General features: G+C 40.9%; 3 protein-coding genes across 3 annotated transcripts; 1 reads left to right on the top strand and 2 right to left on the bottom strand.

Annotated features, from left to right (window-relative positions):
* Window positions 1-679: 679 nt before the first annotated feature.
* On the bottom strand, window positions 680-10,021 carry LOC117296434 (organic solute transporter subunit alpha-like). Its single transcript, XM_033779357.1, has 7 exons — window positions 8,621-10,021; window positions 6,632-6,792; window positions 4,711-4,784; window positions 3,672-3,833; window positions 3,070-3,181; window positions 1,796-2,054; window positions 680-1,009 (listed from the first exon to the last, which is right to left on the bottom strand). Exons 1-7 carry the CDS (start codon window positions 8,703-8,705, stop codon window positions 702-704), a joined length of 1,161 nt encoding a protein of 386 aa, XP_033635248.1. The 5' UTR covers window positions 8,706-10,021; the 3' UTR covers window positions 680-701.
* A 3,787-nt stretch (window positions 10,022-13,808) lies between these two features.
* Window positions 13,809-19,181, top strand: LOC117296679 (metabotropic glutamate receptor 3-like). The gene is made up of 5 exons (XM_033779709.1): window positions 13,809-14,339; window positions 15,455-15,711; window positions 16,595-16,803; window positions 17,287-18,413; window positions 18,537-19,181. The coding sequence occupies exons 1-5, from the start codon at window positions 13,809-13,811 to the stop codon at window positions 19,179-19,181; spliced, it is 2,769 nt and encodes a 922-aa protein (XP_033635600.1).
* Window positions 19,182-19,375: 194 nt separating this feature from the next.
* LOC117297075 (betaine--homocysteine S-methyltransferase 1-like) lies at window positions 19,376-24,942 on the bottom strand. Its single transcript, XM_033780203.1, has 7 exons — window positions 24,787-24,942; window positions 23,489-23,679; window positions 22,931-23,125; window positions 21,958-22,069; window positions 21,425-21,618; window positions 20,986-21,067; window positions 19,376-20,217 (listed from the first exon to the last, which is right to left on the bottom strand). The coding sequence occupies exons 1-7, from the start codon at window positions 24,812-24,814 to the stop codon at window positions 19,925-19,927; spliced, it is 1,095 nt and encodes a 364-aa protein (XP_033636094.1). The 5' UTR covers window positions 24,815-24,942; the 3' UTR covers window positions 19,376-19,924.
* Between the last annotated feature and the right edge of the window lie 1,842 nt (window positions 24,943-26,784).

Consider the following 26,784-nt stretch of genomic DNA (forward strand, 5'->3'; position numbering starts at 1 on the left):
GTACACTTCAATGTTTTCTCCTTACAGTGTTCCTTCAGTGAAACTCAATGTTAAAGTCCAATGGAGACAACACTATCCTATCATCCTTTGTTGCCAGTATTGTTGGTCTTTAAGTCTTGTCGTTATTGTGTACGTTTGTTTTTCATAGTGGGTCTTTCCAGGTCAGCTTGAGGTGGTTCTATAACATTCTTTGTTGTAGTCAGGATCAAGACATTTGAGAGCAAGACGGAGATCATTACCTGTGGGTCCGAATTGGGAGACTGGCGTGGAGACTTACAATACTAGAATTGGTCCTTGAAGGGCACCGTGATGCCTCTCTCCCCCGTCATTGAACCAAAGGCAGCTTATGTCTATTTCATATTTAGTATAAAGCATTTGAAAACCAATGCTGTCTTTCTAAGGACTTTTCCCTGTTTTCAGGACAAAAGCCTTCAAGTTTTCTTAATAGAAATGAAGCAGTCACCAAAGGAAGAATAGTCCACATTGTGTCCAAACCTGTAGCTTTGTATTTCAGGTGATGCACAGAGTCTGTAATCTCCTGACTGGTAATATGTTGCAGATGCCGGGTCTGGAATAAACGAAAACCAAGACCATCAAGCCTTTTTATTCCAGGAAGTTTTCACATACATATCTCGACCCTGAAGTATAAAAAAGGAGCTCATTTATTGCATTTTGAGTTAAGCATTTCTCGACGATGTCCTTCAAACCTCGCTCTCCCTCTGAGGTTGTCGGCTCTGTTGCTCAACAATCCACTTAGTAGCGTTGGCCTCATTCGCCTTCTCCACATCCAACAGATTCGTGGGGAAGCTAGGCCTCTTCCCGTCCTTGTCCAACATAGGTGAAGCCAGGTCTCTGACCTCCGCATAGCGGTGATTGGTCTGGGATCTGTTCAGAGAGTCTGGTTGTTCAGCCTGGTGGAGCGGCTGGTCAATACGGCTGAAGAAAACTTTGCAACGTCCCAACAACAGAATGAAGAACACCTCCACAATAATGAGGTAGTTGTACAGCACTGGAAGGGAAAAAGCAAATAAACTTATTTGTTAAAGCCATTGGACACTTTTGGTACAGAAAAAAAAATTAAAGTTCACAGATTTACAAATAATTTACATGGTTTACAGAAGGTAATGGTGAAAGACTTCTCTTGAAATATTATTCCATGAAATGCTTTACTTTTTGAGAAAACATTAAAACAATATCAATTCTCGATAGCGAGAATTACGGATTTATTTTAAACACATGTCATGACACGGCGAAACGTGCGGAAACCAAGGGTGGATTTTCCTGTTATTTTCTCCCGACTCCGATGACCGTTTGGCCCAAATTTTCACAGGTTTGTTATTTTATATATAAGTTGTGATACAGGAAGTGTGGGACTTGGACAATAGTGTTTACCCAAAGTGTCCAATGGCTTTAATGCTCTACCTTCCCCTTCCCCCCCCCCCGAGTTTTTTTTTTCGTTTTAAATGAGAGATCGCCTAACGATCACAAGGCCACAGACAGCCTCTTTAAGGTGAGGGTTACACACTTATCTGATCTAACTGATTTGGACTATGGACCCGAATCAAGTGCCACAAGGGGCATGTTCCCACCCACATGTACTCCTTGGTCTGAAACAGGGTTAACCCTTTACAGTTCGTAAGGATGTAGGCATGGATAGCAGGAGTAGAATAGTGGCTGGTAGAGTAGAATGGAATTTAAGGAATACCTTCCCAAAATAGGGCAGGGGTTAGGGAAATCCTGACTTGTTGGGTTCCCCAAGGCTGATCCTCCAATCTAGAAATTGAACTGTACTTACAAGTCGATCTAATACTGGGTGATAACACCCCCTTGCAAGGCAGAGAGATGGACTGGGAAATGATACTAATCACAAGTGACTGGACGCTTGGTATGATCATGAAAGCCTTGAGCAGCGAGAACTTGAGCCTGAAGTTGCCGTACATCGCTGCCAGGCTGGCATTAGCAGCTACGTTAATGATGGTCAATGCATACATCGCTGTCAGTGTCGACACAATAACAAGGGCAGTGAGGTAGATGAAGGCTGATTCTGCATCTATCTGTGTAGACATAAATTAAAAATGGTGGTCTGTACATGTTTCTTTGTAGGAGACTCATATGTAAATTTATGTAAATTTATCTAAAGTTGTCCTTCTAGTATTCTGGGCGAGTGTTACCTCTTTTAAAGTACTGTTCAATTTGTATTTTTTATTCGATGATTTGTGTTTTCATGTTACCCTTAAAAGCGTTACATACGAAATGTGGACCTGAGAACAAAGGTCCACACAGTGAAAGGACTTGAAACACACATTCTATCCTTATGAAAACATCTTTTGTTCTTTCTATTGTCCCTGTAGTTAAAAACCTCCAATAGATTGTGTACACTTCTTGTGGAGTACAGTCTTTAGAATTCCCCTATGGAGACCTTTTGTCTTCCCTTTTCTGTTTTGTTCTCGGGTCTCCACTTGGTAGTAGTGAATATGAAAACACTATGTGAACTTACAAACATCCACACAGTGTTTTTTTACTGTGTTGAAGAATATGATTTTTATGAAGTGTACAGAACAATGAGTGTCCACAGAGTCTAAGCAGCAAAGAGATGGGCTTTTCTATTAGTGTGTATTGGGATCTGTTGAAATAGTTTACATGAACACACGTTCTCAAAAAGACCTCCTTGTGGAGCATTATTCTGTTCTTTGCTTAGTCCCCCTATTCTCTTCTTTTCTCTTTTTTTTTGACTTGTCCTTGGTCTTAATAAGGTACCGAAATAATTACAATAATAATAATAATACAGCATTTTGAAAGCGCACTTAATCTGTAAAACATGCAAAGGCGCTGGTCAAAGAACAAGCAGAAAACTTCACTCAATATCTGCAGAGGCTAATCTGAAGAGATGGGTTTTGAGAGAATGTTGGAATCGTGAGATGTCATGTGTGTCCTTGAGATATTGAGGCAGAGAGTTCCAGAGGCGGGGTGAAATGTTACTGAATGTCCTGTCCCCATAGCTGGAAATGAGCACAACCGTGATCTCCCACATGGACATGCCCTTGGTGTTCACATTTCTTGATGACATACCTGAGTGGGGTTATAAAGCCCATCTGCCCAAAGGATAGCAGTTACAAAGAGAGTCATCGGCTGGACTACGGCTAGCTGAAGCACCGCAGCTCGCAATCGATGTAAATGAGGCCTGTAGATTAGAAATGGATTGAATGAGTTATCAAAAAGATCGACCGAGTTACTGATCACTGAATCCGATTAGGCTCTTGGTGAATTGATTGATTGTAAAAAAATAAAACTCAGTTCAGTCTCCTTAAAAGCACTGGACAATATTGGTAATATAGAGGTACACCCCTGCAGTTCCTACCTAAAAACCACCCCATATGCCACCTTGTAAGCACAGGACAACCATATGGTTCTATCAAGAACAGGCGTGAAACTCTTCTTACTTTAGTCTGACAAAAAAACAAAATTGCCCTTGCAAAAGTTGAAAAATCAAAAAAATTGTGAGTAAATTGTCTAAAAAGTTTATAAAAGGTTATTACATATTCACATGTTGGAATGTCCCTTATACAATTTTCTGACTTTTCCCAATGACCAAATATGCTTGTTGTTGACCCCACCACAGGTCAAGCCATATACATGTAACTGGTAACCAAGAGCATACACGTACAACTTACATTGTTAGTCTGATCTTCCTACAGCAACAAGGGAAACAGCATGCTAGAGGGGGCTGTGCAAGGGAGATCGTCGTGGTGGCTAACTTAACAACCATCTCGTCAGGTCCGCCAAAATAGTTGAAAATTAGCATCAGAAAGATATATAGAGACACTGCCATGTACCTAGAGCAGAAAATCAATGACTATTATAATTGTTTTAATTATTATAAAGACAAATTATAAAGCGCATTTCTAAAAAAAGACGAATGTGCTTTAATAATATAAAAAAATAATATAAAAAATGCATGCAAAGTACAAGGAAACATTGAATTAAAAAAAAGAATGCACAAATAAAGCGAAACAAATCATTTAAGTTCGAAGTCAACACTACAGGAGCAACGTTACAGAAACGTTTAGTTTAAAAAACCCAAATTAAACTTGTTTTGGCAAAAGTGGGAGGCGTTTACATTATGTCTTGTAACTGGCATTGATACATTGATCCGTTTGCAATATTGATATATATCCTCAAAATGTCACTCTCCTTAACTGGGAATTGCCAAGACCACTCCCCCATCCCACCCCAATACCAGTCACGAAATCTTTTCTAGAATCAATTAAAGGGAAGGTACACGTTTGGTAATTACTCAAAACAAGTATTAACTTAAAAACTGACTTGGTAACAAGCTTGGAGAGCTGTTGAACTTGATAGTATTAAATATTGTAGGAAACGACTCCCTCTGAAGTAACGTAGTTGTTGAGGAAGAGGTAATTTCTCACTAAAATAATAAAAGACTTCAAGCTAGAAGTCTTTTATTCTTATCTGAAAGCACACAATTTCGTCCAACTAGGGTGTTTTTTCTTTCATCATTTTCTTGCAACTTCGATGACCAATTGAGCCCAAATTTTCACAGGCTTGTTATTTTATGGTTATAATGGGATACACCAAGTGAGAAGACTGGTCTTTGACAATTACCAAAGGTGTACCTTCCCTTTAAAGATGTGAAATGTAAACAGAACCATATTGCATATAGTGCGCTTCAATGTCATTACTTCAACTTACAAACTGGCCGCCCATGATCCCAGTATTGCTGCTTTAGGAATGAAGATACTTGCCAGTGATGTCAAGCTGTGCACCTATTCAACAAAATAAGATACAATTATTCCAGGTATAGACTCTGCTATATTGTTTGTCAGGTTCCCTGAATACTACGTTACACAAATATTGAAAATTCTCATTACAACAAAGGATGCCAGAGTGTTTTTCCTTCCAGCCTCAGTCTGGGCACATTGATTTGCATGGAAGAGAACACAATTAGATGTCAGCACTGTGATAAATGTCTGTACCATTGGTAGAGCTGCCAAACTCTCGCAGAATAAAAGTCGGGAAAGAACTCACAGTTTGTATACGTTTGGTACTAACTCTGCAAACTAATGACAATAAAAACCTTGCGTGATAAGAAGTAAACAGCAGCTTTGTATTATAGCACACTGAATGTTGAGAAACATTTCACTACAAAGTACTGCGGTTTTTGATTTTGTTTTATTCCCCACCATCTTAATGAAGCGTTACCGCGGTAACCTTCTCAGATAGTGTTTTCCAAAAGCAGATTACTCTTCTGTGTGCATATATAACCGCTCCAGATGTTCGGTAATATCTCAAAAAAGGCACCATCCTTTGAAATGAAATTTTCAAAGGTTAGTTTTATGATTTTTATCTACAAGTATTTAGGAGTAAAACAAACAGTGGTGCCAATTATCAAACGTATACAGTGGACACTATTGGTAATTGTCAAAGACTAGCACAGTTGGTGTATCTCCACATATGCATAAAATAACAAACCTGTGAAAATTTGAGTTCAATCGGTCATCGAAGTTGTGAGATAATAATGGAAGAAAAAGCACCTTGTCACATGAAGTTGTGTGCGTTTAGATCGTTGATTTCGAGACCTCAAGTTCTAAATCTGAGGTCTCGAAATCAAATTCGTGGAAAATTACTTCTTTCTCAAAAACTATGGCACTTCAGAGGGAGCCGTTTCTCACAATGTTTTATACCATCAACCTCTCCCCATTACTGGTCACCAAGAAAGGTTTTATGCTAATAATTATTTTGAGTAATTACCAATAGTGTCCACTGCCTTTAAACATCGGTGAAGGGTGAGAACAAATTATACGAAGTATCAAGTACTGTTGAAGATTTTGTGACTTCATTTCAACACAAGTGTTCTCAAGTTGGACTTGTTTCACACAGAACTCATTGAGTATATACATCGATGTTAGGGTAAAGAAAATGATATTCTTTATCCCTAAAGTAAAACTAACATATAATAAAGGCACTGGACACCTTTGGTAATTGTCAAAAAAACACATTATTCTCACTTGGTGTATCTCAACATATGCATAAAGTAGCAAACCTGTGAAGATTTGGACTCAATTGGTCGTCGGAAGTTGCGAGAGAATAATGGAAGGAAAAACACCCTTGTCGCACAAGTTGTGTGCTTTCAGATGCCTTGAATTTGCCAAGGGTTAGTGTACGATTAGCCACTTTAACCATCCCCTGTACACAACGCTACACTTGCAGCATTTTATACTAGAGCTTTCTAGCGGGGTTGCCGCGCGAAGCGGCATCCCGCTAGTATGCATAAAGTAGCAAACCTGTGAAGTTTTTGACTCAATTGGTCGTCGAAGTTGCGAGAGAATAATGGAAGGAAAAACAAACACCCTTGTCGCACAAGTTGTGTGCTTTCAGTTGCCTTGAATTCGACACCTCAGCTGAGGTCTCTTATTTAATTCAAATATTTTAGTGCGAAATCACTCCTTTCTCAAAAACTACATTACTTCAGAGGTAGCCAGTTCTCACAATGTTTTATACTATATCAACAGCTCCTCATTACTCGTTACCAAGTAAGTTTTTATGCTAACGATTATTTTTGAGTAGTTACCAATAGTGTCCAGTGCCTTTAAGTAATGTTTTGCTGACTTACCGGAACTAGTCCTAAGATGAAGATGGTATAGCCTCTCCGTTCACCATAGCGCATGGTTTTCATAATGCTAAGTGCCGTCTCAACGTACATGAGGCAGCTTAGGATACTAACGATGACCATCGTAATCATTAAAGCTTGTGACCATGGCTGGGACATGTACACTGCGATGAAAAATTCAATAAAAGTTCACAATCAGAAATGGAATTAATAAAAAACAATCTCGTGAACCAAGTGGGTGCACCCCACTAATAGGAAAAAACGGAGCGTCTGCACGTTAATAATTTGTAGGCCCTCATCAAAAGATTATATTATTATAGACAAGAAAAGGGATACAGTGAGCCTGGGGGTGTTGACTTCCAACTTGAGGTATTTCGTATGATATTGGCCCTGAATTAAATGGTCCTTTTGCCAAGAGGCAGGGACAATTTTCAAGATTGATGCTCGGATGTTTTGGAAAACCACAACGGTGCTGTAGGGACTGTTGAGCGGTTTTTATGTTGAGGGGGAATAACTCGACAGGCCCAGGGACTCCCCATATCAAATTAAGCAGATGATACAAGTTCAAGTGTCAAAGAAAATGTTCTCTTTACTGTCATAAGCTGTGAAACCTTTAAGTATTTTTCTTGTATGTTTTATTATTTTAGCATTTTGCAACGTATGCTACGATGTCAGTTTATTGCACACACCGCACATGCCGCATGTGCTGTGTTGATTCATTTGTTTGCAGATTTGATTATCAGGAGGTCCTTCTTATGTCAATTTGTTTTTGTTTAACCCAAACTTATATAACATTTACGAATTTTAATGAATGGTTTTCGTCTGTAAATCGGCAGTGGAATCAATTACCCCCAGGACCGCGGCATTCTACGGGATACCCCTCCCCCTTTAACATAGACTTTTGCGTAGACTAGACGGTGGGGGGGGGGGGAGGAAGCTTGAGTTAGAACCCAACTCCATAACTTAGTGGCCACGAGAATAGAATCAAACAGGTGTTAATATGTTAATAACAATTCCAGGGGGTAGAAGAAGAAACTCAGTTTGAACTTGGCCTCTAACAGCTGGTTCTTTGACCGAACGGGTTCTAAATCAAACATTGTCTGATCTTACAATATTTGTCAACACGTACATAGCTTTCAAGACTGTTGACCCGCACGCTGAACTCGTGGGCGAGAACAATTTGAAGTACAATTGTGGAGTGACTTATTCTTGAGTGTTATTTGTTTTGACGTTGGACAACCAGGGTAGTAGACAATACTATTTAGAAGAACTTGAACTGAGCACAGCATGTAATTTTAAAGGAATGTTCCTCTAGTTTCCAATACCTGTCCATAATTAATAATGGGTGATTTTGTGAGACGCCCCGTCGGGTGTGATAAAACGTTTACTTGAACTGCGTATTGCTATCAGACCTGGAATTTTACCTTTAGAGGGCAAGGCCATTTTTTTGTTTTGCCAAGGACACTTTCAGTGGACATAGATATCAGAGAGATTTTGAAGAAGCTCAAGGTCAAGACCATTGTTACAAGTTTGAGAAATGTTCAATATGAATTTGAAATCAACATCTCAACCGTCTGAAGTTGGCCAAGTTAGTAAGCACGGGGCTGACGTTTTCAAGCAAACATATATGCAACACGTTTGCATTATTATTATAACAGGTTGTCATACTTTAAAAAAAATACAATATTTACGGATGAATAGCTTTACAGGAAAAGTTGTAATTGTTGGTAAACTTTCGGGTAGGCCTACAACCATGTGTAAAATCTCTTTTGGAGGAGTGTTGGCGGACATCGTGTTGGCTCTAAGAGAAGAGCCAGGTGTCAGAGCCGGTGCGGTGTGGTCACGACGATTCGAACAGTGAACACTATAATACTCGTATTCTGAGAACAAAAACAAATCTTTTTAGTCCCTTCACTTGTTCCAAAAGTTAATTGATATAGGGTTTTACCTCAATGAATGATTCATATGGATTCGGCATTTACTATGACTTACGTAAAACCATCTCCTTTGAGCTGGGAATCCCCTGAGAGCAGTTGACAGCATCTTGCACCTCCTCATAACCTGTTCCATTTTCCATATTTTACTTCCTCTACTGGTCCGTTTGGAGCCGAGCTACAAAAGGAATTAACTTCAAATACCTCGGTCTGCGGGGCTCTCGCCCGGCTGCAGTGGGGGCCCGGCACGGGGCCCCGACTTGGTGGAAAGACGGTGTCCTGGGAGCACGGCAAAGAGCAGAGTCGGAGGCACTCGTGGGAGAGGTGGCTCGATACTGTCGGGGAACTGATAACTCCAAATCGAACAGTTGACTATAGCCTACTTATCGTTGTGTCAAGGTCCAATCGGGTTGGCTCATCAGTGCATGGATGTGGACATTTTAACTTTACGGTGCACCCTTGTTCTATGGTCCCAACCATAGAGTAAGGAACTAACCGACCTTGATGAGCATGTGTTCCTTCTCTATTTACCTTCTAGTACCATAGATGTGTACTTTAAGCAGTGTACAGTACTTTGGTATAAACTGCAGGCGAGGCTAAGAAAAACAGTATTAAAGCTGAAAGCAAATGCCATATACGTTTGGGCCTTTTGCCAGGCCGTAGGGTGGGCTTTGTCCGCAATACAAAAGACACTATAATTCGCCACCAATTGTGTTCTCTACTACAATGCTTAAGGGTAGGCGTGCAACAATCGGTGCCCACTTCAATTGTTGAAAGACTTCTTAAGATGCCGATGTACCTTTTGGTTGTCGTGAGGTAGATCTCCGTGTGCTTTCAAGTTAATGTCAGTCTCTACTCAACTTTGTGGCATCAGCGTTACGAGAGCGGTTTTAATGTAAGGTGCTCTTTGAACTGCACGGTAACAAACCTTTGGTGTTGATGGCCTTTGGTATGTGTATGGCTTTTCAAGGTCTCTTATCCCATCCAGCTCCAGCGCTCGCCTCTAGAATAGAACCTCAATAATATTATTTACTCATTGACCTAAAAACATTTCGTGTGCTGTTTGTTATCGGCTGTTCACATCCATGAGCTCTGGATCACCATCAGCAGCTGTCTATGCGTATAATGAATCAATAATACACGCCTATAGCGTGTTGAAAATGACAGGGGTCAATGTTTAATCTTGTTGTCAGCTGAGTACAGTAGTTTCATTTTGTAGTTATGCGGATTACACGTGTACGGAGTTTGTCACACGGAAATAATACACCGTGTGTTTAATATTATTGTCACAATATTATTGTGCAGGCTTTTCTGGAATATTCTAAGAATGAGGTGACATGCATACACGTTTTTACATTTGATTGATTCTGCATTTTTTTTTTGTAGTGGTCCTTTGTAATTGTGAGGGTTGAAACATTATATAGTGTGTGACTCATAAAAATAAAATAAAAAAAATGTGTATACCCGATGACCTGTATTGATTGATTTATTTTCATGACGCTGTTCCCTATAGTGCTATAAAACTCGAGGGTTTCTAAACGACTTAAAGGGACGTATTGGTTGTTTTTTGTGTACAATAAACTCATATAAAAATGATTGCAAATTAAAACGCAATGTGTTTCCTGAAAAACAAGCAAATTGGTGACTATGCATTTATGAATGTTGTATTTATTAGAAAATTTGGGTATCGGTTTTTTTCTCAGCAGGCAGACGACGGAGTCATCCGTGTTTCCTTTGTTGACCTTTGAAGTCCCTGTGGGTGCGTTCGTTTAGCTTCCCTGGGTCGACCCCGGTGTGTGGCGGTTTTTTTCCAGGACGATACACACGTTCGTCCTGTTAAAAAACCGCCACACACCGGGGTCGACCCAGGGAAGCTAACGATACCCACGTTCGCCCTGGAAAAAAACCGCCACACACCGGGGTCGACCCAGGGAAGCTAAACGAACGCACCCATTGCCAAGGCAGCTCTTTGACCTTATATTTTCCCAAGAGTGCCAAGAAGCGGAAACATTGCAGCGTTCGGTTAAGCCTAATTTCACGTGACAATCGAACGCACATGTGAATGGGGGGGGGGGGGGGCAGTCGGAAGCAATTTAACCTGTAAAATGCCATTTAGCCAGGGATCACACCCAAAGTTTAGGATAGGGCCTGCTGGGAAGCAACTGATGGATCCCTATTTATAGGGCGCATCTTTTTATTTCAAAAATTAATATTAATTGTTTCCCCTGTGGTTTATATTATAACTTTACACAAAACATTAAAAAGCGTTCGATTCGAACGCTTTTTGTTTTAAAACCAAAAGTAGTATACTTTAAAGGCACTTGGCACCTTTGGTAATAATTGTCAAAGAACAGTCTTCTCACTTGGTGTATCCATGGAAACAAACCTGTGAAAATGTTAACTCAATTGGTCGTCGAAGTTGCGAGAGAATAGTGGTACAAAAACACCCGTGTCGCACAAGTGTGTTTTCAGATGCCTTGAATTTGAGACCTCAGCTAAGGTCTCTCATTCAATTCAAATGTTTTAGTGAGAAAATACTTCTTCTTCAAAAACTGTGTTACTTCAGAGGGAGCCGTTTCTCACAATGCTTTATACTATCAAAAGCTCTCCATTACTCGTTACCAAGGAATGTTCTTATGCTAACAGTTATTTTGAGTAATTACCAATAGTGTCCATCAGTGCCATACCCACAGCATTATTCATATCAACTTATGTTTACATATTACTTTAGGTACTTCCGCATTTCCCACATAGGCTACTTGTGTAAACAGTTTCGTCACAAAAACAAGATTAAAATCGCCATAACTCGCTAATCCCGATACATCAATTATTTCATAATCAATTGACGTATTTAGCAACGGTGAGGGGGAAGGGCGGGGCGCGTTCATCGGGGCCCAATTTCATGGCGCTGCTTACCGCCGAATTCTGTGCTTACTATCGCGATTCCCCGCTTACGTGCAAGCGCCGAATTTCTGCGCTAGCCTAGTAAGCGTAGAATGCCTAGTAACGTGAAGCACACACGCGCAGAAGCCCAAATTCGCCGCTAACCCGTGAAATACGCCTGCCGTAAGCACAGAATTCCCTGCTTCCGTAAGCGCAGATTCTGTGCTTACGGTAAGCAGAGCCATGAAATTGGGCCCTGATAATGAGGTCCGCGTTTGAACCATTTCGAAACGTCGGATCAGATTATGGCAATTTCATATTCATAATGATCAAAACGTCATTGAATGAAATAATAATATGATAATAAATTTCAAAATCCCAATCAGCAAATTAATGTTTTGCCTCGATTTTTTTTCCCACAGAGCTCCGGAAAATACTGAGTGATTAGTGCTTATTACACACATAGGTGTATAAATGGGTAAAACCAAAATTAATTTCTTTACCCCGATGCAAATTTAATATTATTTTAAATACTTCGAATTACACAAAATAATAAACCCTATTAAACATTTTAATTGCAAATGCTAGAGGGCTAGAGTTTTAGTCAGGACTCGGGTTATAATAAACATCAATAGGCATACATAAGTTCATCTGGAAATAATTAGTTAACTGAATAAAATAACATTAAACTGCCAACCCCTAAGACAGTGGACACTATTGGTAATTTTCAAAGACCAGTCTTCTCACTAGGTGTGTCTCAACATATGCATAAAATACCAAACCTGTGAAAATTTGAGCTCAATCGGTCGTCGAAGTTGCGAGATACCTATGAAAAAAACAAAAAACCCTTGTCAGACCTTAAATTCTAAATCTGAGGTCTCGAAATCAAATTCGTGGAAAATTACTTCTTTCTCGAAAACTACGTCACTTCAGAGGGAGCTGTTTCTCACAATGTTTTGTATTATCAACCTCTCCCCATTACTCGTAATCAAGAAAGGTTTTATGATAGTAATTAGTTTTGAGTAATTGCCAATAGTGTCCACTGCCTTTAAAGGAACATGCAAGAAGGCATGTGTCATTGGAAAATCTGTCCTATGACTATGAGTTGGCTGGAGGAAGCGAACTCAACAGAGGGCGCTATACTATTACTAGACGAAGTTTTAACACAGTTTGTCGTATTGATTTGGGGTGGGGCGCAGGCTTCTTTCACGTCTATCTTGTTAATAAAATTAACAGACAATGGTCGTAGATTCGGAATGCATGATCCTAAAGTGGAAACCTTGTTTACCAAACTCCGTATACCAATGTTATAGTATAGTATCACCCCGTAAGATTATATCTCTTGTGCAAACTCGGTGCTAAAGGTCGAAGCTGATCTTCTTTAGACAATGTGGTAGAACAACGTAATTACACCATGTCTGCTTCACAACTGAGGATCGAAACATGGCCCTGGTGAAGTTTACTTAGATAGCTAGCCTGTACCTTAGCCGTTTCCTAGTAAACGGGCAGTCTCAGATAGGGTTTGTTACACACCGGATTGTTTTCCAGGCTACATTTTATTGTTGTTTTTAACATCGGTCGTGTTTTCACAATTACATGTTTTGAAGTATCTTGGAGGGGCTGTGAAGATGTGTTGACGTTTTGTGTGATTCCCTGCCAGATTTCGTGGGAACATTTCGTGAAGCAATTGGAAATTCCATGGGAATTTGATTCATACATGTTGTTGTTTTGGCTAAACCATCTAGTACAGAACTTGCTCCTACATGTGAGTTGCAACAATGATGTATTTAATGCTCAAAGAGATGATTAAGGGCGAGTTTGTGCACTATTGAAGCATCTGGTCCTTGCTCTACGGTTGAAGTGGTCGTATTTGATGTTAATGTGTACATAAGAAGCATCGCACATCGTTTCATCTTGCATAAATTATCACAGATGACACGCTTGCAACTATAATATGAGCAAATGAGGACTCAATGCAGACTGTTTTCTGGACACTATTTCCAACAACTGAACTGGACTTCTGGAGGTCTGACAACAGACCATAAGGTGTCCCATGAACACACGGTGGAGAACTAATTACAAAGAGATCGCCATAGAGGTACAACAGCTTGGTGAAGAAACCTTTACAAAGAAAACGACCAAATGAATAAATGAGCGGACATTTTGAGTCGGTGGTTCTCCTCCTGAATGTGTGGATTGATGTTGAACCCCTCTAAGGCCTGAGGTAGAGAAGACATTTAATTTCAAGTCTAGGATGTGTGCGATTTATAAAAACACTGCATTATTGAGAACCGGTAGAAACATCTTCAAAAATAAATTCTGGTTTCTTTTTGAGCTGTTGTCGATAATTATTCATTGAAGCCATGGCGTCAGCTTCAATTTTCATCTTATTGATGTATGTCTTCATCCATCCCGGACACTCAATCCATTCGTTTACCGCTGCCACGGCAACTGGTAACTCATCTACCACGCCCTCCGACGTGTACTTCAAAGATGGCGACATCATCCTCGGCGGTTTCTTCCCTCTCCACACCTACGACGAGTTCTCGCGAGAATGTAAGGCAATTCGCGAGAGTAAAGCCCTCAAGCTGGTCGAGGCCATGGTCTATGCAGTGAGCTACGTCAATAATAACACATCCTTGCTCCCAGGCCTGCGTCTTGGGTTCGAGATATACGACTCGTGCTACAGCGACATATGGACGCTGAAGAAAGGTCTGAACTTCATACCCCCGGAAATGAGACGAGCTTGCTGGGAGAAGAATGTGACTTCGGGGAGCAGGGGTTATGGTATTAGTTGTCTGCATGGTAAGAGGGTTGCGGGTGTCGTTGGATCACAGAAGAGTGCGAGTAGCTCGGAGCTGACCATACTCCTTGGATTGTATCAGATACCACAGGTGGGTAAAAACAACTTACTACATGTACCTTTCACAAGGGAAAGTATACCGTTTTTTGTTCTCAAACCACTTGACTGTTTTAATCATGTTTGTAATAAGCCCATACATTAAAACTAACTTACACCAGATTCATTTTAAAGTGTTTTGCATGCAACTTCGAATTTCGTTGGATAGGGCCTACAGTGTTAACTTTTCCTGCTTAAAAACTGACTGGATTATTAACATAATCGGTCATTCCACGTCAGGCCAACACATTTTTTGTTTCAGTTGGTGTTCATTCATTGCTAGTAAGGACCTACAAGCAAAGCAATGTTAATCAAAATCGGAAGACATGAGGTAAAATGTGCGTTGGTCTGACCCAAATACTGTTGATTTCTTTTAATGTTTTGGAACATTGTTTAAAAAAAATTCAACCATTTTAAACAAACAATAATAATTGATGTGTGAAACGCAAACGTTTACTGTCAGAAACGTTTCTCAGATAGTGTGTTTTTAGCACGGATATTATTATTCCTGCCTGGATTAAACCGCTCTCAAAAGCTACCACCTTTTTAAATTTTCACAGGTTTAGTTTTATGTTTTTTAGGCCATAGGATTAAACCAATTAAACGGTTTTAAAAACCAAAGGCATACTTTCCCTCTACAACCCACAGTTATCACCCTTATTCGATAAGAGACGACTGGAAAACATTAAAGCTAAACAGTACTTTTTAACTTCTGGCAAAGCATTTTTTTAACATCGAAAAGTCTGCTAATGTGAAAAGTGGTTGATCTGTACAAGTTTGATTACGAATAAGTTTGGAGTTAAATTATAAGCCAATATTCACCAATTGAGAGCGATATTGCAGTGGAAAGGTACAGACGGCAGGGAGGAGGAATGCAAATTATACTTACATTAATCAAATCAGATTTAATAACTCTATTATTAGTTCGATAGCTTTGCAAAATATTAAGGGTGTTCAAACGTAATAATTATATTAATTTAGAACTCAATGTCATTAGGCCTACATTTCTGTACTGTTCTTTACCCCCCAACATTGTTTACTTCACTCACATGCTGTCGAAATAAGATTCAAACTGTACTTCTTATTGTTGCTTTTCCGTATTCCTTGTAGGTGAGCTACTTATCGACAATTGACAGCCTCAGTAAAGTTGCTTACCCGTACTTCTTTCGTGTCGTGCCGTCTGACCGTCACCAGGTGAATGCCATAATGGACATTGTGCAGTACTATGGGTGGACCTACGTATCGTTGCTCTTCTCTGACGATGAGTACGGGGAGAATGGTTATTATGAATTCTCCAAACAGGTCACCGCCAATGACAACGTCTGCCTCGCCTACACTAAGGAGATATCTACAAGTTTCTCAGAAGAGTAAGGCCTGCATTTGTCATTAAAAAGCATAATTCATGTTGGAAGTCCTAAACTTTTACTGTATTTTCGTTATATACATTTTTTCTTTTGCGCCCATCAAAGTGCTTGACAACAAACATTATTACCCCTGGTAGAATATTCCTTAAACTTTCTCAATTCCTTTTGGAGTACACAGCTTCAGCTGATGGTAGTTCTTAGGGATAAATCCGACTATCGGTACTTCTAATTGCAGACTCCTATTTGTACACCTGGGCGAAGAGAAGTTATTATGGTTATGTTCCTTGCCTGTGTCGTAACCGGGAATCGAACCCACACACTGCAATGATTTAGCCACCAGAACTTGAGTCGGATCTCGTATTCGCTTCTCCACGACGTGCCCAAAATGGCTGACTTTATTGCAACCTGTTGGGCGTATAGGCCTATGTCAATAGATCACATCGTATGTTAACTTTTTGAGACTTAAAGGAACACGTTGACTTGGATCGGTCGAGTTGGTCTTTGAAACGCGTCTGTAACCGTTTGTTATAACATGCATAATGGTTAGAAAGATGTTTAAAAAGTAGAATACAATGATCCGCACACATTTGCCTCGAAACTGCGTGGTTTTCCTTTTAATTTGCGAACTAACACGGCCGGCCATTTACGGGAGTCAAAAATTTGATTCCCATATTTAATGGCCGACCATGTTTGTCGACGAGGTAAAAGGAAAACCACGCAATATCGAGTGCTACTTGTGTGGATCATTAGATTCTACTTTTAAAATATCTTTCTAATCATATGCATTTTAAAACAAACGGTTACAAACGCTTTTCAAAGACCAACTCGACCGTTCCAAGGCAACGTGTTCCTTTAACCTAACTCCCTTAAACTGTTTTATTCACAGATATTACGACGAAATTGTCGCAAACCTTCGGACTGATCCATACAACCGTGCTGTGGCTGTAGTCCTTTTTGCCCACCTGGAAGAGGCCGTCATGCTGCTGGGTGCGGTGGAGAGAAACAAGGCAGTGGGGGAGTTTACCTTCATCGCCAGCGATGGGGTTGGAAACTTCGGTCGGCAGGGACTTGAGAAGGTCGAACATGCTGCTATGGGTGAGTGTTGCAAAATCATTTTGTATTTCTTCTTTTGTATTTCACATTTTGTATTTCTACGAATAAGGTTCTATGAGAAGTTTGCGGTAACACCATTATGAAAATCTCTTTTGAGAAGTGCTTGTTCTGAGTTGTTAACAACCGGTTCTTTTTAGAACCAGACACTACTCAAAAGAGATTTTCAAATGGTGTTGTCGCAAGCCTCTCTTTCAGTTATACTAAAAACTTAAAATGTTTTTTTAAAGGACATTATTTTTTTCTTGGATGCAAACAATAATGTTTGCAACGTCATCGGGAAAATTATTTTAGTTTCTAAAATGCATAAAGAATATTTCTAAACTTGCACCTCCATTTTCTCAGACAAAAGTATAGCAAAAATTAACCGAACGTTCGTATGGATTTTACTCAAGATGTAGATTGCAAAAGTAGATTGCATATTTGAGTGTTTTCTAATTACTGTCGATGTTTATTTTCCTTTTGAAGGTATGATTACCGTCGTCCCATTCTCAGAGAGACTCCAAGACTTCGACACCTTCTTCTACGATTCTCTGAATGCAAACAATCCGAACCCCTGGACAAAGGAGTATCTTGCAGTATACAGCGAGAAGTGCGACTTCTTTGGAGTCTGTGGGAACGAGACTGATCTCCTATCCCCGCACGAGACTCTTGTGATTGATAGCGTCATGTCATTTGCGCATGCCCTGAACAGTATGCTCATCACAGAGTGTGGTGGTTCAGAGAACCTGGAATACTGCCCTCTCGTGGCGAATATAGACGGGAAGCTCTTGCGATCATACCTGATGGAGACAACCTTCACGAGTTTGTCCAACGGGCAGGTGGCGTTTGATGGGAACGGAGACGGGAAAGTAAGGTACAAGATTCGGAATCTCAACAGCGCATGGGGCTTGACAAGTTTCAAAGATGTAGGATCTTGGGAAGAGCTAACTGTGTTGGATATCAAGGATTCAAGCATCAGGTTTTACACCAATGATACAGACGGCCTGCCCTTCTTTGTGCCTCTGTCTGTATGCAGCTCACCATGTCCGCAGGGGTACAGGAAAGAGTTTTTCGACGAGGAGAGGAAGTGCTGTTGGCACTGTATCAAGTGCGTGGACAATGCCATTGTCCTCAACCAAACGCTCTGTCAGGAATGCGCACCTCCGGAGTGGCCGGATGCCAATCGCACAGATTGTAGGCCAGTAGATGTATTCTACATGTCATGGGGTACCATCGAAGGCACGGTGGTCACCATCATGAGTGGTGTGGCCTTCTTGGAAGCCATGTTGGTACTACTGTTTTACTTCACGCAGTATAAACAACGCATCATGAGGAGGTCAGATCCCGTGCTTTGCCTCTTCATTTACGGGGGCATCATACTCGCCACTGTGGCGGCCTTGTCGTCGACCTTCACACCATCCCCGGGGCTCTGTGTGGTTACCCGTATGGGTCCGTCCTTTGCCTACTCGCTGATGTTTGCTCCATTCGCAATGAAAAGCACCAGGCTGTATCGAGTATTCGCCAAGGCTAAGCAGACCGACTCCGAAGAAGAAGCTGAACTTTGGAGTTTGACGCGGCAGTTGGTTATCTTGGGATTCGTTTGGGCCACAGAGGTGGGTATTAACTTTAAGATTTACAATCTAATTGAAACATGCATTGCACTGGATAAATTTCGTCAAAACAAGAAGTACAATCCAAGTTTAAAGAGTTGTCATTGCATTGTCTTTTCTTTTCAGATATGCATAAGCATTGCATGGATCATCGTTTTCCCGCCCGATGTGAGCAACCAGTTTACATTCCAAGATGATTCAACAGGCGGCGAGTCAGTGAATCTCCTCATAGCTTGCAATATCCAGCTCCACGAGAGTGTAACCGAGATCTGTTTCAGTCTGGTCCTCCTGTTCGTGACCCTGGTCTTCAGCGTTCTCGCCCGGCAGCTTCCGGACAACTACCACGAGGTCCAGTTCTGCGCGTTTGCGTCGGCGGGCTCCATGCTCGTCATCGTGGGTGCTTACGCCGCGGGTTTCGGTACCGCCACATCGGCCGTCTCGTCTGTGTCAATCATGTATCGTTCACTCGGAATGATTGCCAACTCCATCCTGATGATGTCATGTATCTTTATTCCCAAGATGTACGTCATCTTCTTCGTGAGGGGTGACATCAATGACGTTATGCTGCGGAAGAGGCAAAGCGTCGCCATGTCTGGCTACCGCGTGCGATCATCCACGGGGAGCAGCGTGGCGACACTGAAGAAGAACAACGGGACCGGGGGAGCGGGCAAACGGCGCAGCTTTCGTAGAAGTAAAAGCGCCTGTGAGTTGACCTTGAATCCGGAGCAAGTTGTTGAACTGAAGGCAATCTCTACCACTCTTAAGGAATAACACTCATTGCTTGTCAAAGTAGTATAATGGGCTTCTTTAGATTAAAAACTGTCTTTTGAAATTTAAAAAAAAAGTATACAATTAAAAAACCAAAGGGAAGCGATCGCGGCTTCAAAAGGGGCGAATGTTTTTACCTTTGGAGTTATTTACAAACATTTGTTGATAATTTGGACAATAACACGGCTCAGAAATCGTCTGTTTTAAGATCTTTATTAATCTTTTGACAAAAATGTAAGACCATGCAAGTTTACTCGAGATTTAGGCAACCTAAAAGTACATAAATAACAAAATCGATGTTTTTAAATTTGTTGTTATGATTATGTTGGGTGTTGTCAAAAGCTAGACTGGGGAGCTGAATCTGGAGCCGAAGCCGTGGTTTCCAAAGGGGACATAGTTTGCCAACCAGTTATAGTGTTAAGGCGCACGTGTACAGTTGACACAATCGAATAATGAAAGAGACCAATTCTAAAATTACTATACTAATATTGTTGCCAGGAGTATAGATAATACCAGAATGGTTGATTAATTTGTAATTCGGTGATCAAAGTTCCATCATTCAGTTATAAACAACTTTTTAACGATTATTCATTCGGGAAAAAAATCAAACCCATTCTACACTATGATTTTGTTTTACAATTATTTTTTATCCAATGGCACATAGCACAAATAGCAGGATGAGTACTAACGGTGCGAAACGAAAAGAAACTGAGTAGCTCGCACGTCTTCCAGAATCTCCTTGAACTTTATTTAGGTTGAACAAGGTTCTGTGAATATTTGGTCTCCTTGTGGTCATTGTCGAGGGGAGCCAGGCTAGCGTCGCTGCCGAGGAGCCAGTGCTTGTTGAGGTCCGGGGTGTACCGAGAAGCCGGTGGTTTACGGCCAAGGCTCTCGGCAAGGCTACGGGTGTAGTGAGCGGAGTTACCGCAGCAAAGACCTACGTACTTGATGCCCAGTTCCTGAATGCGCTTGCCGAAGTTGTGGACGTCCGTGCGGTTGCACTGGACGCAGTCAAGATCCAGGGGGAAGATCGGCTTGTCTGCAGGCAAGAACGAAAACGGTGAAGTGTGATATGGGGTATAAAGGACAGTGTTTCTGCAGGAGTTAAAGGCAGTGGACACTATTGGTGATTGTCAAAATCCAGTCTTCTCACTTGGTGTATCTCAACATGTACATAAAATAACAAACCTGAGCTCGATTGGTCGTCGGAGTTGCGAGATAACTATGAAAGATAAACACACCCCTGTCACACGAAGTTGTGTACTTTCAGATGCTTGATTTCGAGACCTCAAGTTGTAAACTTGAGGTCTCGAATTCAAATTCGTGGAAAATTACTTCTTTCTCGAAAACTACATCACTTTAGAGGGAGCCGTTTCTCACAAGGTTTTATGCTATCAACCTCTCCCTATTACTAGTTACCAATTAAGGTTTTATGCTAATAATTATTTTGAGCAATTACCAATAGTGTCCTTTAATGCTTTAATGCTGCGCACAGCTGGCTGTGGTTGTCCCAGTCATAATTGCCAGTCTTTTTTTAATTTGTATGTGTATACACTGACATGAAAACAACCAGTGTTTGTGGTCAATACTAATGTGTCAAAAGTTTGGGTAAGTCGATGTTGCAGGAAAATATGTCCGCCCGCCGGAGGTTCTGTCCACTCTGGGAAGTTGACATTGGCTGAAGGAGGATGATTCAAAAGAGGGCACTATAAGAAGTTTGGGCACATTTCGCCTCATTGGAGGTGGGGGGGGGGGGGGGTTGCAGAATCTCCTGCCTTCGGTTTAGGTGGAAAATATTGTGGTTTACCTGTTTGCGGATCTTTTAAAGATATGAAGTTGGGATACTCCTCAGTGGTTCTATACAGCACGGGTACTGCTGCAAGTGGTGCCTGCATGACATTGGGTTATAAAGATACATATGTTAGTTTTGGTGAGGACTGGTAACCCCTAACACTAATTGATGGCATATTATTATTGTACTATATATAATTTCACCCGGAAGGTAATTTTAAAACGATAGTATTTCACCTTGGATAACGCGTTAGTTTGACCCATTTCTCGTCGTTGTGACAAAATATTTAGGTTTTCTAGAAAAAGAAACAAGCAAGTGAACGAACACACGACAGCCCCCACCACCACCCTCCCCACTAAATGCAGGTGAAAATAAATCCCAACAGAACTCCCGGTACCAGACGTACAATTTTGTAGGTTATGCAATTATAGCGAGGTATACCGCCACAACCCACCTTGCATTCCGTTACTGCCCGTTCGACAACGTTCAGCATAGTCACTGGACCCATGGCGCAGTTCAGCCCCACCACATCAGCCCCTGCCGCTGCCAGACGATTCATGGCATCACAGATTTCCACGCCGTCTATGGTTGCCCGTTTACCGTTGATAACCGTTTTCTGGCACGCGATGGTCACTACGCAGGGGAGACCTAACGATTATGGGTGACACCAGAAATGATCGTATGTCAAAAACGTCTGATTTTCGCAGTTGTTATAAACCCTATGAATGTGCGTGTGGTGACATTAGTCTTCACCAACTATTTTTATTAAATGAGTCAGGGCGTGGCTATTTACCGCTAGTCCTTGTTTTCGCTTTGATAAGACCACACGGGAAACTTTACAGATTTTGAAATAGAATAAAATTGTACTCAAAAATATTGTACTCCAAATACAGAGCTTATTTGAAAGTTTTTGGGTCTATACGAATGTTTTGTGATTGTTTACCATTAATAGCTAAATCTATCGAACTCGGAGAGATACCAACTTACCTTTACCGAACTTCTTGCAAGCTTCAACAGCCAGTAATGCTTCACCACAAGTGTCGTAGGTTTCTCCTACAATGAAATCTGCACCACACTCTACTGCCCATTCTATCTGTTCCTGTAATAAGCATTAGGACAACAGACAATGTTATTTTTATTTTACGTAATGAACCTGATGAGGGAAACGCCAGAAAACATTCAATGTTTAACTTGATTGCATGGTGTAAATATTCCCGTTGTTTTTGTGTGTAGTTTGGGTAGTGTAGATTCAGATTTTCTTTGATTAAAATTACAAGTTTTGCTACTCAATATCGCGCAGTCTGAATCAAAGTACCAATTCGAATAGACTTAACACTGTGCACTATAAAATCTATATTATGCATGAGGTCAAAATGCACCCTCAACTCAAGACAAAGGACGAAATGTTACGATCTTACGTTTGCAGTTGGGACGCGAACTTGGAATTTAGTAGGCTTTAAACATAGGCCCTTTTCAAATCCACGGCTTCGGCTCGAGGGGGAGTCCTGATTCGGCTCAGGCTAGCTTGGCCCGCGGTTGTTATGACGATTGCGCGTGATTTGCATAGGCGCTCATAAGCCGAATCCAAAGCCGAAGCCGTGGTTTCGAAAAGGGCCTAGACTCATAAAGGCAAGGCATTTGAACTTGGACGTTAAACGCAAGGGTACGTTTTCGGATCGAACACTCTGATTATGGGACTCGACAACAGGACTGGACTCTATAGGCCTGACTTTAAAAATCGTGTTGCTAAAATCTCATGTTTTTATTAGCATAGGCTACGTGAAGTTACCATTTTCACGTCAGGCACGTACATGTACGTTCATGATCACGACCCGTCGTGAGCACGAAATAAGCCCAAAGTGATGACGTCAATTCAACCCAAAACGACACATTTTTTTTCACGTTCACGTTCACGTGCTTGCTCGCGAAACATGCAGCTAAACCTCCCTAATAGTATTACCTTAAACATGTTCATTATTTTCTCACGATAGTTTGGCACTGTGTCCACAAATATGTTGGAGTTGCTGATGTTTCCCGCCATTAGCGTCCCAGTCTCGTCTGCAACTTCACGTGCCATGCGCAGAGCCTTTTTGTTGATCGCCTCCAGTTCATGTTCACGACCAATCAGTGCCATCTTTTCCCTGTGTGCATAGTACTAAAAATTACAAAGCTATTAAATTTTAAGTTCTAAAAAGAGTGTTTACTATAGAGCAAGACTAACATCTCCCTACGTTTGTCAATATCTTAATATTGTTCGGTGGCCAATGCACTAAATAACTGCCGCAAGTGAACAAAGAATTACTACGTAGTAAGTATACCTATTTTTCTTTCGTTAATTTTGTGCAACTTCGATGGCCACAATAATGGGCCCAAAGGTTCACAGGTTTGTTATTGTATGCATGTTTTGGATACATCAAGCGGGGATATTTGTCTTTGACAATATTATTACGAAAAGTCACTGCCTAGACACCCAAGGATAGCCCAACTGTGCTGAAAACTACTCGACTTCTGTGCTTACAGTAAACGCCAACACTACGTCACTTCCAGCGTGAACGAATTCCTCATACTGCTGCCTGACCAACTCCGGATGTTCAATGACTACTTCCGGGACGAATGACCCAGCCGTCAAGTAACCGCGACGCTCAAACACGAAGAGGTAGCCCTCTGCGCAGATTACAGTCTCCCCGTCACGCAAACGCTCCAGGAGACCTAGAGTGGATGGAAAAACGACAAAGTGACGGGGGGGGGGATCGAGAAAAAAAAACACCAAAAAACAATAACCTCAACAATTAAACAGTTTGTGGCATTATAGACAAGTTTTTCTCGAACTTCTATTTTGACCTGAAAGGTTTGAGTCTTTCTCAAAGGCTATGGCCTTGAGAAAGACTCGCGAAGGTAAAAACGTTAGCCCACTAGCAATTTTGTGTGCATGTTGGAAAGCTTTTTTTTTACACCCCCCCCCCCCGGCCATTGGATAATATTTTGCGACCTTCGCACTGTCACACTTCACAGCTTTTTGCAGGCTTTGTCCTTGAGCATGAGTAAAGGTAGTTGTTAGCCTGATACAATACTATACATGTAGTGCTTTTGTACAGAGGTTTCTCTATGCTATCGGCCTATACAAACAAATTTAGCTATTTATCGCAATATATCTATATGACTTTTCGAAAGGTCAGGTCAAACAGAGTTGCATATTTAGATACTAGGTATGCTACGGAAGCGTATTGTGTCGTCACATGAATAAAAACAACAGTAACTTATCGTGTACGTAAAATGACAAGTCAAATTGTGTTTTTGGAGTGAGAGACTGGTACAACTTGATTTTTGAGTGAAGTTCGTTCCAATTTCACTCAAAACAGTGGCACAGATTGACCTTCACTCTCACAAGAGTGGAACTGCCAGTACCACTCGCGGACAAGAAAGTAAAAAACTTCACTCTTGTACCTGTAACTATTGTGTACGTACATGATAAATCCCAACTTGTCGTGTATACGTACATTATAGCTCATCGTGTACGTACACGATAAGGTAGTGTTTGTTCTTATTAATTTTATGTGCATTGCGGCATTTCCGTAAGCCGCAATTTGCAACAGCTAAACGATCTATCTTGACGTGTAAATAAAAGTTGACACCAATATTGTCAGTTGTAGCTGCATGACACTTACTATTAGATCCAGAACAGTTTCCACCAAACCATGTCAAAAAAAGTTTGCAATGCCTATTATTATTATGCTAACCCAAAGTGACTATAAAGTCGAACATGGAGCAAAGATCAGTCTAGGTGTGTCCGAAAAATCTGAATTATAGCACTCTTACCTTTGCAAGGTTTTTTAGTTCCCTCCATTCCGATCCTCAATCTGGCTTAACTAGGTGAATCTGCCACTCCCCCTGAGACCTGGTGAAAAGGGGACAATATACTTGTTGTTTGTACACGAACTACATGTGACTGGGTCTCGCAGTTTTTAAGCCCATGAATATTGTTGTTGGGATGATGACGTTTCGTGGACATGATCACCCCATGACGGGAGGTACTGGACTGGAACGGTCGTCTATACAAGGGATAAGCATTATTCTACTAAGTTAGAAGTAGACTACCCAATGTAAAAAAAAAAAAAAACACCTATAGTGCTTTATAGCGCTTGATTAATTTTAGGGGCCCCTGAATTTTTTTTTAAACACCCATAATGGGAGCTGAAGGAGGGTGTTTCAAAAGAGGGCGAGGCGAAGCCGAGGGAACTAGTTTGTCAACTTCCATAACCGAGGGGAGCTAATAATCAACTAGTCACACGAAAGAAACCATGTTATATTTGTTTTACTATACTTCATACATATGCAGTTACCGTTGCAAATTATATGAGCAAGAGGAAATGACGACTAAAATAAAATGCATTCTGGATAATTTTGTTCATTAACTTTTTTTAGTTTCTGCACTTTATGAGCACACAAACTGGCTCTGATGAACACAAAAACTTACTGAATCTCTGATTCATAAATAAAAACAGGGAAGGTACAAAATGGATCTAGCTCAGTCCATTAATGTTCACGTATTAATGTTTCAGCTGTTATAAAATTGTCCACGATCGCATGACAAGTAGAAAAGTTCCCAGGGAACTATTTAAACTTGTCATGCGCATAATTTCACTTGCGTGAATACTCACGTGCGCGCTTGGTATAGCTAGCACAATTAACACCTGGCGCGTGATGGTGAATGGACCAATGAGAACTCGACTCTCGGTCATGAATATGTTTGAGGTATAGTAAATCAGAATAAGTCTCAGATCACAGTTCACCGTATATGGGAGAAACTATCTCCTGTTCCCAGAAACAGTACACTGGAGCACTGGTATAGAAACAAATCGTCAAAGATTTTGATGTCAAAACAGACCAAAACGAATTGTAACAACATCCAAAATGGTAGCCTACTTTTCAGAGAATGAGTTGCTTCCGAGAAGGGTGCACCGTGCGCCATTACTCTGATTATCGTAGCTTATTATCGGAATTGTGTCGGCCCTAAATATATTTTGAATAATGACGTTTTGGTGGTCACTGTGTAAATAGTTATTATAACAATCTACCCGAACCAGTGGGGTTCTGTGCTGCAACGTTTGAGGAGATTTGATAAATTTAGGCTTTTTTTAATTTGTCTTGGAAATGGCAGGATGCCTCAGTGGAAACTGGCAGCGAGTCAGTTTTGTAAAAAGGACACTTTCATTATTTTGTCGTTTTTTTGTTAGGGTAATAGGCAAAAACTACAAACGGTTGACCTACAAAAAAGTAAAATGAAATTTGATGTTTAGTTGCCTGCAAAAATATCTGATTGGTTTAGAAGGGGCTGAGAGACCAAATTAATAATAATAACAATTATTAATTTTGTTGAGTCACCGAGAGTGCTCCAACTGATGAGTATTATTTTTGCATCAGTGGTGGTGCGCACCCGAAAGCCAGTTTTTACTCTGAGTTTTTACAGAGCCGTATATTGGGAGAGTTGCGACATGGGGGGACCAGTTATTTCTTCTTCCCAGTGTTTTGTCCTGTACATTCTTATGTAAACAGTTATTAAATATTCAAGAGTTAAGAAGTTCAGAAATGACATGGTCCACATTTGTCACTGTATTGTATTGTGTTTACACAGTCGCCGACTGACTCAGCATGAGTTCAGTCAGTGTCATAACAAACTTTTCAATACAACTTTAACGTACAAGTTCCTGGGTGGAAGGTTAAACGATTTTATATCACTACCTGAATGGCAGTACATTGTTTCCCTGCTGATCTGCTCAAAACTAAAGAAGAATCTCTGTTTTTACTCGATACAAA

The sequence above is a fragment of the Asterias rubens genome, chromosome 11 (genome assembly GCF_902459465.1).
Source record: "Asterias rubens chromosome 11, eAstRub1.3, whole genome shotgun sequence".
Taxonomy (NCBI): domain Eukaryota; kingdom Metazoa; phylum Echinodermata; class Asteroidea; order Forcipulatida; family Asteriidae; genus Asterias; species Asterias rubens.

Excerpts from the sequence above, each read along its gene's own strand:
- LOC117296434 (XM_033779357.1), bottom strand. The coding sequence starts at position 8,705 with ATGGAAAATGGAACAGGTTATGAGGAGGTGCAAGATGCTGTCAACTGC. Across the intron at positions 4,785-6,631 it reads TCATCTTAGGACTAGTTCCG|GTGCACAGCTTGACATCACT; the intron begins GTAAGTCAGCAA and ends TTTGTTGAATAG. Across the intron at positions 2,055-3,069 it reads GGCTTTATAACCCCACTCAG|ATAGATGCAGAATCAGCCTT; the intron begins GTATGTCATCAA and ends ATGTCTACACAG.
- LOC117296679 (XM_033779709.1), top strand. The coding sequence starts at position 13,809 with ATGGCGTCAGCTTCAATTTTCATCTTATTGATGTATGTCTTCATCCAT. Across the intron at positions 15,712-16,594 it reads TCTACAAGTTTCTCAGAAGA|ATATTACGACGAAATTGTCG; the intron begins GTAAGGCCTGCA and ends TTTTATTCACAG. Across the intron at positions 16,804-17,286 it reads GGTCGAACATGCTGCTATGG|GTATGATTACCGTCGTCCCA; the intron begins GTGAGTGTTGCA and ends TTCCTTTTGAAG.
- LOC117297075 (XM_033780203.1), bottom strand. The coding sequence starts at position 24,814 with ATGGAGGGAACTAAAAAACCTTGCAAAG. Across the intron at positions 23,126-23,488 it reads ACGTAGTGTTGGCGTTTACT|TACTATGCACACAGGGAAAA; the intron begins GTAAGCACAGAA and ends TGTAATTTTTAG. Across the intron at positions 20,218-20,985 it reads TTTAAAAGATCCGCAAACAG|ACAAGCCGATCTTCCCCCTG; the intron begins GTAAACCACAAT and ends TCTTGCCTGCAG.